At 40.0% G+C, this 13,281-nt stretch overlaps 1 protein-coding gene across 2 annotated transcripts in view; it reads left to right on the top strand.

Moving 5' to 3' along the window:
• The window catches only part of LOC107659217 (nesprin-1-like), a 99,752-nt gene that overhangs the window by 41,380 nt on the left and 45,091 nt on the right, over positions 1 to 13,281 (top strand). For both annotated transcript variants that reach the window (XM_016448085.1, XM_016448084.1), the window contains exons 52-69: positions 180 to 332; positions 913 to 1,080; positions 1,274 to 1,450; positions 3,113 to 3,259; positions 3,380 to 3,505; positions 4,015 to 4,191; positions 4,751 to 5,016; positions 5,152 to 7,315; positions 7,421 to 7,758; positions 7,918 to 8,062; positions 8,158 to 8,367; positions 9,498 to 9,778; positions 10,090 to 10,255; positions 10,353 to 10,508; positions 10,772 to 10,924; positions 11,383 to 11,565; positions 11,699 to 11,836; positions 11,939 to 12,124. In XM_016448085.1, the coding sequence (XP_016303571.1) occupies positions 180 to 332; positions 913 to 1,080; positions 1,274 to 1,450; positions 3,113 to 3,259; positions 3,380 to 3,505; positions 4,015 to 4,191; positions 4,751 to 5,016; positions 5,152 to 7,315; positions 7,421 to 7,758; positions 7,918 to 8,062; positions 8,158 to 8,367; positions 9,498 to 9,778; positions 10,090 to 10,255; positions 10,353 to 10,508; positions 10,772 to 10,924; positions 11,383 to 11,565; positions 11,699 to 11,836; positions 11,939 to 12,124 (5,334 nt within the window). The remainder of the gene's footprint in view (positions 1 to 179; positions 333 to 912; positions 1,081 to 1,273; positions 1,451 to 3,112; positions 3,260 to 3,379; positions 3,506 to 4,014; positions 4,192 to 4,750; positions 5,017 to 5,151; positions 7,316 to 7,420; positions 7,759 to 7,917; positions 8,063 to 8,157; positions 8,368 to 9,497; positions 9,779 to 10,089; positions 10,256 to 10,352; positions 10,509 to 10,771; positions 10,925 to 11,382; positions 11,566 to 11,698; positions 11,837 to 11,938; positions 12,125 to 13,281) is intronic.

The raw sequence follows: 13,281 nt of genomic DNA, 5'->3' as shown, positions 1-13,281 counted from the left end.
TTAATAGTTAGTAAGGTAGCTGTTAAGTTTAGGTTTAGAATTTTAGAAGAACAGCATTTATTAGAATTTGAAATCTTTTTAACAATGCAAAAGTGTTAACTTTTGATCAGTTTAATGTGTCCTTGCTGAATAATCCATGCATGTCTTTTTATCTGTATACATTGTTCTGTTGTGTCCAGGCTGTAGAGCAGACGTTGCTATCTCGTGATTCTGCTGTGAGCTTTGTGCTAGAGAAAGGAGAAACTCTGCTGACCCTCCTCCACTCCCCTTCCATCACAGACAACATGACCAGACTACAGGCGGACTACCAGGAGCTATGTGGCTCAGCAAGGGTGAGCTCACAAAGACTACAAAAACAATCATTTAAATGCAACATAACATAGAAAACATTTGCTGTTGTGAAATAGTTACATATGCTAATGTACATAATGCACATAAAGCTCACTGCTCAGTCCACCCAGCATGTTATAGACACTAAGCAGCAAAATGGGTAATTCAGAACATGCTGTGATATCAGAACATTAATGTATGACCTCCAACATTTACATATCAATGCTTGCTTTAGCAATTTGTAAGGGTAACAGTCATATACATATAGAATCATTTAAAACTAAATTGCTAATTATAAAGAGTGGGGAGAAACAAATAGCAATGAATGTGTAGATTATTACCCTTTTAAGCTTTTGAATATTAATTTGAAGGCTTTATTTGCTATTTCCTCCAAGATGGCATCCATTAACCCTGCAATCAGTGCCATGAATACTCACTTTCAAATAATTCATCTCATGCTTGCAGCTGTCAGAAGCTCTTTATAGCATGAGAGTTTCCAGCTGTGTGTTTATATATGTGCTTCAGTGTGAGTGCTTGCAAATGTCTTGATCATTTCTGTAATTTAAATATATATTTCCTCAGACCCACGTTCACAGATTGGAAGCTCAGGTGAAGAAACAGGAAGCATACCACAAAGATCTACAGGAAATTGAGCGTTGGCTGTTGCAGATGTCCAGCAGGATGGTGACTCCTGACCCGTCATCAGGCGGTGGCCTGGAAGCTGCCACTCAGCAGCTAGCCAGACATAAGGTGACAAATCACAAAGCTTCACAGAAGAGCAGAACCCTATAAATAACCAAACACACATCTGCATTTTGTTTACCCAATTAAAAAAATGTTGTCATTACAGTTTCAGTTAATATTGGTATTCACAAAAATATAAAGCTATTACTAGGAGAACCTTTTGTTTAAATTTATGTTTGCACATATTGTCTAATCTCAGGCTATTATGGAAGAGATAGCGGGTTTTGAAGAGCGTTTGGCTACACTTAAGGAAAAGGGAGAGGAGCTGTTGTCCGGCTGCAGCGAGCGCCTCCAGGCTCGGCTTCGCCAGCAAATTCAGAACCACCAGCAGGGAGCAAGAGACAGCTACTCTGCCATCTGCAGCACTGCCCAGCGTGTGAGTTTACTTGCCAGCACACAAGCACAAGACTAGCATTGTGCCGATGTTTACTGTGCATATAGACCTACAACAGTATATAAAGACTCACAGTTAATATAGGCAGGAGTGTGGTTATGTGATTTTTAACGATGGTAACAATGGTGTATCCATTATTGGCCTGTAAAAATATCTGCAAACATCAACTAGCTGTTTAAAAGCAGCCAATTATGTCCTATCAACCACATGGGGGCGGAGGTCATGGACATTTAACAACTCATGAAATTTTAAAAAATGCCTCTGGCTTGGTTGAAAATGACAAGAGAGGTTTAGTGCAGTTTTATTTATATTATATTATAATTGAATAAACAATTAATAATAAACGTATTTTTGTTAATGTATTTATTATCAGTTGTTTCCAGTAAATTCTCCTATATTGCAATTTTTAAATTTTAGTGCTCATTAATTGTATGATTTCCAGTCATTGTGCTGGTGTCATTGTTTATTGTCCCTCTGCTCACATCAAAGCTTTGTTCCAGCAGCAAGCTCAAGCATGTGCCAACTTTCTGCCAGTCTTCCAGAACCTCCTGATTATTTTAATCCACCCTGCTTGGCTTCCTAGTTGCACAGGTCCATTAAAGTGCTGACAAAATTCTCCTTTCAATGTATTTGTCTTTTAAATCAGATTAAACAACACTTACTACGCATTCAGTAAACTGGGGATGTCTGGCAATGAAATGTACTTGACATTTTGACTTCTGCGTGCCAGTGTCATTACAAGGAGACCCATCAGGAGGCACTAAGAAATCATTTCTCCATGAAAGCGTATCATTAAAGCCCAAGGCAATGAAAGTGAGCACATATACCCCCCTTTGCAAATCACCATTTCCCCCCTACTCCAGCTCTTGCAGTATCCTACCAAAAGCTGCCACCTGCTTTCCTCTAAGAACCCTAATCACACGCACCCCTAATATGGCAACTACTCTCTGCCATCTGACACATTGCCTGCTCAGTCACTCTCTGAGCAAACCACCCAGTCTATTAATACCTCGCCCTCTTCCCCGTGCCAGTTTTATTTTGCCCATCAAGTCCAGTTCCGTCAAAACAAGCCGAGACATTGATAAAACCCCTCCCTTCTGGTTTGCTAGTTTATACCCCGTACCAACATCTTGTGCCAACCTTGCCAGAATAATGCCATCCGGTAAATCCCGCCACCTGGCAGTCTGGTCAATGAGTTCCTCAGTCTGCATGTGCTCTGCCAACTCCTGCCGTCTGCCAAAGCAAGCCTGTCGTTGCCTGCCCCCCGCGAGGGCTCGTGAATTAAGAATGTCAATCAGTGTCAGCTTTTCTGCTCACGGGAATAGGGATGCCAGAGCATTCAACACCTGGCTGTCAAATGGGCTTTGCTTTATGTTGACCCGATTTAGCATGGGTAACCGTATGCCCCACTCATGTCATTTTCTGTTTTGCTCCTCAGATATGTCAGGGTCATGCTGTTCCTGTTTTATACAGTTAAGGATTACTTAAAATACCCTTTGAGGTGCATAATTTAAATGTTACATTTTGAATTGGCTCAGTTATGGCTTCTGTAATTGGTATGGTTTCAATTTTAGCCAATTACTTTTGGCCACTTCATGCAGCATTATTTTAAGTCTTGAGGCAAAAATTCGTCTGTTTGTGCAGGTGTATCAGAGTCTGGATCGGGAACTGCAGAAGCATGTAAGTCTGCGGGATACGTTGCAACAGTGTCAGACATGGCTTTCAAATGTACAGGAGGAGATACAGCTTCCTGCACTTGCACCACACTGCCTACAGGAGGCGCTAGCACAGGTATACTTTTTTATGTTGCTTTGTGCATGTACACAAAAGTGGCACAATGAAGTTGGTATAAGAAAGTCAAACTCATCAATTCTTCTGGGGGGTCTCTGGGGGTTTCATATATCCCATCAGATGAAGCAGGAACGAACTCTGCAGGAACAGGCTAGTACCTATTTGCAGCTGGTGTGCTCCACCTGTGATCTTTCTGATGATAAAGTACGAGAGACAGCTGCTGAGATACAGCAGGTCAAACTTCAGGTGAGTGATTAATAGAATCTTAAGAATACATTAAAATGTTCTAACTTCAAGTTTTAATCGCTTCTTCAACTACAGGCACTTTTATATGGAGCTCCTAAAGGGTGATAGGAGGAAAAATTGTTTTAGTGCTTTTGCATTCCCCAGAGAAACTTTGCGTTTTTCCTCCCATCTCATTTCAGTACCAGGGTTTGGTTTTTATTTAACATAATTTTTTTTCCTCACATAAAACCTGTAAATATTTTTACAATGTCTTTTTTGCTACTTTTCTAAAGATGTTTGTGTAGCTTTTTATTTATTTAAGATTGTCCCATACCCAGACTTTCAATTTTAAAATATGAAAATACATATTTTTTTCGTATTTTTTGCTACTTTTCAAGAGATGTTTGTGTAGATTTTATTGATTTAAGTTTGTCCCATACGCAGACTTTCAATTTTAAAACATGAAAATTCATCACAAAACCCATAGATTTAGTTGGAAAATATTTAGAGATGCTTTCCACCCAATGCAGATCGAGGAGAGAATGCTGGAATCTCAAGAACTAGCAGATAACTGGAGAGAGATCAAAGACTTGCGTTCCAACCTTGAGTGTCGTCTTCTTGAGGCTGAACAACTCCTCCAGAGCATGTTAAGGAGGCCAGCTGAGCTTGAGCCAAAGGTTGCTCAGAACCAGCTGGACCAGGCTCAGGTAAGCGACAGCTTTGTGTCCAGATGACAGCCATTTGAAGACTGCTAAAATGATTACCCATTTGTATGAACCATGGGTTATATGAGATTTTTGAAAAACACTACAGTAAATTTTATATTACATTAATACCTTATGCACAAGTTTTGTACATTATCTGTACAGTATATCAGTTAATCAAATGCAGTCTATTATGTATAGCTGAAAGCTCTGGTGAGCTTTGCCCTCTCTTACATTTCCTGGCAGGAAGCTTCATTCATTAATAAAGATTGCTCCCCAGATTACTCGTCTGGGTGTAATTATGGATGTGTGAATTGATTTGTCAGTGCCTGTAATAACAGCGTCCAGGCAGACCCTTTCATTGTGTGTGAAAAATAGCACATATTACCATCTCTGGATGTGCTGAGAATTGTCAACAATAGATTGAATGAAAACCCCAATTACCTCAAAGCTCACTCTCTGCCAGTGACAGAGGGTGTCATCCAGAGCTGTCCATTTGGCAGGATATCAAATAAAGACAGGCAGCATTTATTAATAACACCCCATATTTCATGCCACAAAGGACTTTATCCAGGAGATGCGAGCCAGGCAGGTTGATCTGACCCAGCTGAGAGAGAGCATCAATAGGCTAACGGCTGGTCAGGAGTCCCCTGAGCTTATGGAAGTTGGGCGGCTGCGCTGTGCTTGGCTGGATCTGGGCAGACAGGCTGCACAGCTGCTGGAACAGAAAGAGGAGGATCTACAGAGGAGCGGGGACTATCATGACTGCATTTGTATGGTGGAGGAGTTGTTTGACCAGCTGTCCAAGAAATGGGATCAATTGGCCAGGTATGCAACAACCAGGTATCCTTTCAAATAAACTTTCAAAACATATTTATGTTTGATAGTTGCCATATGTTGTTCTTCAAACATTATTGTCAGTCATTCTTCTCTTTGTTCACAAAAGCACTAAATCTTTTCTAGGGGAGATATTGAGAGTACAGCTGAGTGTCTGGATGCCTTAAAGAAGTTATCCACAGACCTGCAGGACCAGAGATGTGTGCTCGATGACCTGAGAAATAATAGGCATGGGATCCTGCCTCGTCTGAGCTTAGAAGACAGAGACCTGGTTAAGGAGCAGGTGGGTTACCTGGAGCAACGTTGGACCCAGGTGGAATTGCTTGTCCAGCAGAAAATACAAGATTCAGCGCAAACACTGGAAGAACTCAGTCAAATCGAGGACCATTTGCGGGAGGCTCAGGAGTGGGCTGAGTTGCAGCAGCCATCCCTGTCTGAGGTTCTCAAGACCAGCCCCCCTCCAGATTTGGCCCAAAGCTTTCTGTTTGATCACTTGAGCTTTTGTGCAGAATTGGAGGCCAAACAGAAGCTTCTGGCAGAGGCCTTGACAGATGCCAATAGTCTTTCCTCTCGCCTAGGTCTTAATGAAAGGAGGAAACTGCAGACTTTGGTCCAGGAAGCACAGGCAGAAGTAGAATCGCTTGGAACTAAGGCTGCTCAGTATCGTAAAAGCCTCAGCAAAGTATTTACAGAACGAACGCAGTTCCTACAAGCCCTCAACAGAGCAGCTGAATGGATCAGGAAGCAAGAGCAGAGGGCTCTTGCAGATGATCATGTCGCGCTCCTACCAAATGTACTGCACAAGCAGGTGTCAACTTGTAAGAATTTTACCAGCAGCCTAAGAGCATATCAGGTGGAGCTCACTTCTCTTTGGGTACAAGGACGAGAATTAGTGAAGGATGCCACCGACGAGGAGAAGAAGGAGACCCTTCAGAAGCTGGAGGAGTTGCAAGTTACCTTCGAGGCTTCCTTGCAGAAGAGCACGGAGCATCTGCAGCATCTGGAGAAAGCGCTAGTCATTCGAAAGTACTTTAAAGTGGACCTTGACAGGATCTGCGAGTGGCTAAAACAAGCAGAGGTAGCTACATTTCCAATTATTGACCTGAGCGGGAATGATGAGGAGCTTCAGAACCAGTTAACCGAATACCAACAGCTTCTTGATCATGCTTCAGAGTATGAAAACCTTTTGCTCATCGTCCAAAGGGCAGGACAGGAGATTCTTCCCACCTTAAATGAGGTCGACCACTGCTACCTAGATGAGAAACTTAATGGCCTTCCACAACAATATAATGACATGCTGTTGTTGATCAGAGAGAAACGCGACAGGATCCAGCAAGTGCTTTTGGAGCGCAGGGAGTTTGAGTCCCTCATCGATGCCACACGAAAAGATTTGAAGGAACTTCAGGAGAAGTGTGATGGTTTAGAGATTAAGTCAGTCAACCAAAGTGTAGAAGAGGGAGAAAGATTGCACAGCAATTATGAAGATCTCATGAAAGCTCTTGCAAATCTCTTTCAGGGAATGAAAGATCTTAGGGTTAAAACTCAGGATTTCCTTATCATGGGTCAGCCATATGCTCCTGAAGTCATTGATCAGCTAGTTCATCTCCACGGCAGTCTTAACCAGCAGATCGAGTGTAAGATGAAAGAATTAAGGAAAACATTAAAAATATTAAATGACCATCGAGCAGTTATTGAGAAAATGGACTATAGCATTACTAGATTAAAGAAACAGCTTGGCAAATTTGACTCCAAAGGAGATGAGGAGGCAGATGCCATGGAGAGATTATCTACTCTACACAACCTATCAAAATGTTTTGAAGAGGTTAGTTCCTATCCAGAGGGTCTCAAAGCACAAAATGATGACCTCAACCAGCACTTTGACTCAAAGACCCTTAAGACTCAGGTTATCTTCAGGGAGGAACAACTTCTTACTTTAAAGCAAAAGATGAATGCACACATAGAAGAATGTGAGAGAGGTTTTAGGGGAAATAAGGATTTTCAAACTGATATTAAAGTATCAATAGACTGGCTCAAGAGTCTTAGGGATCGATTAAGATATCCATTAATGTTTGAAGAAGCAAAAATTGAAATTGTGAAGGAGGAGGTCAGGTCATTGTCAGCACTTCAAAAACAAATTAAATCTAGGTTTAGATTATTAGAATATATGACTAATGAAGAGAAACAGAAGTACATAAACAACCAAAAGCCATTTCCAAAACTCTTTGAAACCACTTTAATGGATATTCCAAAGCTGAAGGATGATCTTCAACAAGCTGTCAACACCAAACAGGTAAGATATTATGAATTCCTGAGAGTCTGCTTATGTTTTCTGACTGAATAATGAAATACTGAAATTGGGATTAATGTTTCTTTAAACTGTAATGTGTATCCTCAGGTGGCCTTGCAGACTTTTCTGTCTCTGCTCCAGAGATACCACCATTCTTTGCAATCCGTCCAGCAGTGGTTTGAGGACGCTGGTGCTCTACTTGAGCATGCTCCACAAGAGGAAGACCTGGAGAAAATTTCAGACTGCCTCAAGGACTTAAAAAATATAACAAGCCAGGAACAAACTGTCAAGTGTACGATGCAAGAAATGCAAGGTCTAGTACCTCAAATGGGTGACTTTTTCAGCCCTACTGTAATGAGGCAAATCCAGCAACATTGTGAGGATTCTTATCACAAGGGAACAGAGGTCATTGAGCAGCTAAAACAACGTCAAGACAACTTGCAACGGTAATGCTAATGAGATTTTGACATTTAAATAGATTTAAATAAGGTACACAAGACCCAAACTTGTATCTGCCTTATTCATGTTAACAATATGATTTACAGACATTGATATCTATATTCTCTTTACAACTGTTGCACACACTTGCTTTATTTTTCTGTTAGAAGCATAAATCAGTGGAGATCCTTTCAAGATGAAACAGATGAAGTTATCAGGCAGATGAATGAAGTTGAGAAAAGGATGATGGAGTTCACAACTGCCAGAGCAAACTCTGAACAAGAAGCTGAAGACAAGCTTTGTTTATACCAGGTCTATGACTAAGCATTTCTTTCCTTCGAATTCCTAATACATTGATATATTGCAGCTTTTTTAAATATTTCCTATTGGTTCCATTTTTTCTACAGAATATTGAGTCACAAGTTCAGGGTCTTGAAGATGCACTGAATGGCCTGAAAGAAAAAGCAGCACAGTTTGATCAGCCTGCCATAAAAGATGCTACTTCTCGGTCAGTCTGTTCACTGAGCCATCGGTGGACTCGGTTGCTCAGCGTTGCTCGAGCTCAGGTGAAAGCCCTCCAGGACTCTGCACGTAACTGGAGATGCACCAGGGAGAAGGTAGGGAAACTTACCAGCGACAGATATCTCTGACTCGTTTCACTAAGATTCTCTTATATTGTTCTCCGTTTCAGAGAATGTAATCAAACAAATACAATAGTTCAAATCAATACTTGATTGATAAGCAGATAAAATGCCATAAAATTATTGTTAGATGCCCGAATAGCATTTTCTTTTTGTGAATAAACAGACCAAAATTTTTTTTTTGAAAAACAATAAAAGCAGTTATTCTGTAAGCAGTGAGAACCTGGAGTAGAGCTGAATAAATCTTGGCTGTGGTTCTGTGTTCAGACAAGAGCATCAGTTGCCGGCAATGGCCTGAGAATGATGTAATGCTTGGCAATGACATTCCATACAAAAATAACCCAACATGGAAGTTGCCAACTCACCACTTCTCCCATAAATCTCTGCTGTGATCACAGGACATGACATCATTGATGGAGGGATATGCTGTGTAACACACTATATGTACTTCTTTATATATATACGATTATAGAACATGAATACTTTAATATACAAAAGATTATTGAAGAGAAAGTCATATCAGTAGCATGTTGGCAGTAACTGTTTCTTGTTTATTTTTGGCAGTGCACACTAATTCTGTGTAGTTTCTTTGTGACCTAAGCCTGTTTCATTGTTCAGCTGAGGATATGACATCACTTAGTAAGAATGAGTCAGTTGCTTGCAAGGCTGTATGTAGCACAGAGAGAGGAGTGTTTTGCTTTTTTCATCAGTTTCATCATTAATTCATTATTAAGAGTTCCTTGATGTCCTGATAGCTGCTATGTGACCACAGATACTGATGTCCAAACCAGTATTCATTCATTCATTTCATTCAGTGAATGGAAAAATTAGGAGTAAATTACACTGCATTAATTCTTAGTGACTCACTTTTGATTGAATCTAAAACTTGACATGAATCTGAATGAACGTTCAAAACTTGTAACATCACTGACATGGCAACCGAACATTTAAATATAGATAAAAAGAACAACAAAAACATTTTATTTATTTGTTTTTTATTGTTTTTTTAACAATAAAATAAATGTTATAGCATGACAATGTTATAGCACATATTAACAGCAGTAGAATCTGTTGGAGTAACCCATTCCACATCTCTCTGTGATTAGCTGGAGAAAATGCGGGCTGTCTGTAAGGACCTGCACAGTCGTGTTCCTGACAACATGGTGGAAAAAGCCTCTAGTATGGCAGCCCTACAGAGCCTTCTGGAGTACCACGATTCCTTCAGTCGAGAGGTGGAGAGAGAGAGCAGCGCCCTGACCCTCCTCAGACACCATGTGCTCAACCTGTTCCTCCATTCTCATGCCTCTGCATCCACCACAGACAGTAAACACAACCAAGACAATCCATGTCTGCTGGAAATTCAGAGCATTCAGGAGAAATATGACAAGTATGAATATCTGTCGATCTGTCTGTCTCTGTTCTGTTCTGTTCTGTTCTGTTCTGTCTGGCATTCTGTCTGTCCTACTGCTCAAGAGCAGGTAATAAATCCACTAAATGTTGTTGTTATAAAATTATAGAGACAACTTTTTCAGAAAAATGCAGATGTTGAAGAAAAGTTAACCAAACCAAATGTCATGAAACCATTTCCAGTAATTTTTTGAAACATTTGCATCCCTACTTTTCTCATTTTTGTCATTTGCTTTTACATCTTCAATCATTTGCATAATATGTATTTTTTGTGTCCCTTTTCTCCCTCAGTCTGTTGCAGCAGGTGTGTGCTAGCAGACAGCAGGTGCAGGTGGAGCTGCGGGAGAGAGAGGAAGTGGTGAGGGAGTTGGGCCTGCTGAAAGGCTGGATTCAGGACACCCAGGGGCTGCTGCTGAGCCCCACAGCAGACCTGGATAACCTGCTTACTGACCTGGAGGTAGTGCAAACCACCTTATACAGTGGAGGAGATCCAGCTAGTACTCGCATTCTAACATCCTACAACCCAGTTTACTTTGCTTTGTGGTTTCTGCTAGACGGCTCATGGAGGCATGCGGTCTCACCGACAGAACCTTGAGCAGATTGCAGATCGTCAGCAGATGAAATACCAGGACCTCAATGCCACCCTTCCTTCAGAGATCAGCACCCAGCTGGCAGAGGTTACACTGGCTCTTTGTTCTGCAGAAGATCAGGTACCTTCATTCATACTAGGAATGTTAAGAATGCAGGTACCAAGTGAATTATGGTGAGACCGTGAGGGATTAATGTAAACATGTAAAAATTTGATTTGTGTCAAAATGTAAGATCTGTGCAGTAGGCATTGCAATGTAAATGCAGCCAAACAGACCAGCCTAATTTGGTTTAAAAGAAAAACAGTAACTGATATTGATTTTGACTGCTGAAAATTTATTTAATGTCTCTTTATAACTTCCCTATTAATTTCTCCTTTGCTCAGGTGCAGGCACGGGAAAGAGAGGTCCAACATAGCAGAGATATTAAAGAAGACTTTAACTCCAGACTTCAGGATATCTCAAAGAAAGTCAAACTCATCTCTTTGAAACTCAAGCAGAAGGCTGTGGATGTTGAGGAGGCTAAAGAGGAGACAGAGGTATGAATGCAGCAGTCTTTGGAAGCTGTGGTACAGACTCTGCCCTGATTACTGAAGTGCAAAGTGTCAATGATGACAGAAGTGTGCTTCAGAATGACTTCTGCGCAGCCTAATTTCTAAATATATCACGATGAGTGGAATTCATAACAAGGCAGTGTTATTTTAGTGTTCTGATATTATTATTAATATTATTAATATTTTAAATTAGTTTTTAATTTTCTATTTAGAAAATTATAAATTATTTTTTTTTTAATTAAATATATATATTTAACTTATTTATTTAAATTATTTTCCAAGGCAAGTTTCATTTAATATTTAAATTGCATTTTATTTCAGCTTATTTCAATTGCCAAAAATATTTGATTTCTTACAACGCTTTCATCATTGCGTTTTTACAACTTTAAACATATTTTTCTCTGCCATTTTTTTTTTCTATTTTTCTTTCTCTATTAATCCAGAGTCTATTTGAGGAGCTAATGGAGTGTGGTCGTGCTCTGTCTGAGCTAGATGTGGTGGTGCAGGAGTTTGGTGAGCAAAATCCTCTCCTAGCCAAACAGCTGGGCTCCAGCCTGAGTAAACTGACTGAGCTTCATGTTCAGACCCTCCGACTGGCGGAGGGAAGGACCACAAGCCTTCAGAAGGTCAGCATTTGGAGAAACCTGGTTGAAAGCAATTATTATTTTTGCAGTTCTGTTTGTTGACATTTCAAATTTGATCTTTTTTTTTTTTTTTAATAAAATGCATTCAACAAATTGGTCTTTTTCTCTGTTTTAGGCAGAAAAGAACTTTGAAGAATTTAATGAAATGCTGACGTTAGCTCTCAACTGGACAGAAAAAGCAGAGACAGTGGTGTCAGCCAACATCATGTGGAGTCCAGCCTCTCAGATGCAAGAGCAGATCAGAACCCATCAGGTGGAGACACTAACTTTAGCCAGATCAGACCACAATATTTCAGAATTTTCAGTACCTGTTGGGGTAGAAATGTAATGTTATTTTGTGATATATCTGAATCAGGCCTTATTGCAAGAGTGGCAAGATCTCCAAGGAGAGTTTGAGGGTCTGGTGGAGAGGGTGGGACTGCTGGGGGAGGTGGTCCAGACAGATGCTCTCCACCAGCAGGTGGCAGAACTGAGCAGACATGCTGAAGAGCTGCAGCAGAGAGCCAAAACAAGACTCCTGATGCTACAAGATGCAGCCAAGGTAATACATAGCAGCATGTCACACTACATAAAAGTAATATAATGATAAAATGATAAAAAGGCTATGCATGTTCCCATGTTCTTTTTGGCTCTAGTTAATATTTTTCTGTGATGTGTCATGCTGAATAGAATTATGGGTAAAGGGTCAGCGTCTCATTTTCAGTCTTATAAACACCTTTATGATGATTTTTTACAAATCCATCTTATTCTTATATCATCTCAGCAAATTAAAAGAAAAAAAAACTGCATCATCACTGCCTCAGTCTGGTTCAAGCTTCAAGTCTGCTGTATCTTTAGAAAGACATTGCCATCTAGTGGCCAGTTAGATTAGCAATGTAATTCTTCATTGTTCTGTATCTTCTTTGCTAGAAATTACTGATATCTGTTCATTAGATTGCTGTATGTTTACAACACTGCTTTAACTTAACATTGTTTTATAGGTTTATCTTAAACCATGCAATCAGTAATGTGCATGAAATTTGAGCTCATGAATAAGTCCTCAAAAATTGTCTGGCTTAATGCATGCCATAACTATATAATGGCATCGTGCCATGAAGAAATTGAATTATGTGCTTCCATTTTTTCTTATTAGAGAGCAGATTTATAAGTTTTCATTTTAAAAGTTAAAGGTTTCAGCAAATGTTTAAATGAGTAATTATACGACTCACTCTTCAGCTTTTTGTGTGTGTAATGGTATAGAGTTTTTGCAAGATGATTTATGTATTTTACTTATTATATTTCTCTGGAATTCTACAGTCAAATATGTTTGTATAATCTATAGTAATAGTATAGTATATAATTAACTGTTGTCCCATGAAACCAATTACCTATATAGTTGAGCATGTCAGGTTTTTTTTTTTTTTTTGATTCTTCATCCTTGTTCTCTTTCTTTGCTGCTTGACCTGCTACAAAACTAGGACCATACTGTTGAATTTTGCCAAATGGTGCCTGTGCCTGTACTGGGTATTTTATTCACTGTTCGCTGGAGAACGTCTCGGTTACGTATGGTAACCCTCGTTCCCTGAAGGAGGGAACGGAGACGTCACGTCGGATGACCGACGAATTGGGATCTCGCTTAGAGAGACCAATCTACTTCGAGTGTAAACTAAACGAGCCAATGCACATTGGCATGCGATTATTGCATCCAGCTGCTGCTGA

The sequence above is a fragment of the Sinocyclocheilus anshuiensis genome, unplaced genomic scaffold (genome assembly GCF_001515605.1).
Source record: "Sinocyclocheilus anshuiensis isolate Anshui unplaced genomic scaffold, SAMN03320099.WGS_v1.1 scaffold423, whole genome shotgun sequence".
Lineage (NCBI taxonomy): Eukaryota > Metazoa > Chordata > Actinopteri > Cypriniformes > Cyprinidae > Sinocyclocheilus > Sinocyclocheilus anshuiensis.
Note: the sequence above shows the minus strand (reverse complement) of the source record. Positions and strands in the feature narration are given on the sequence as shown.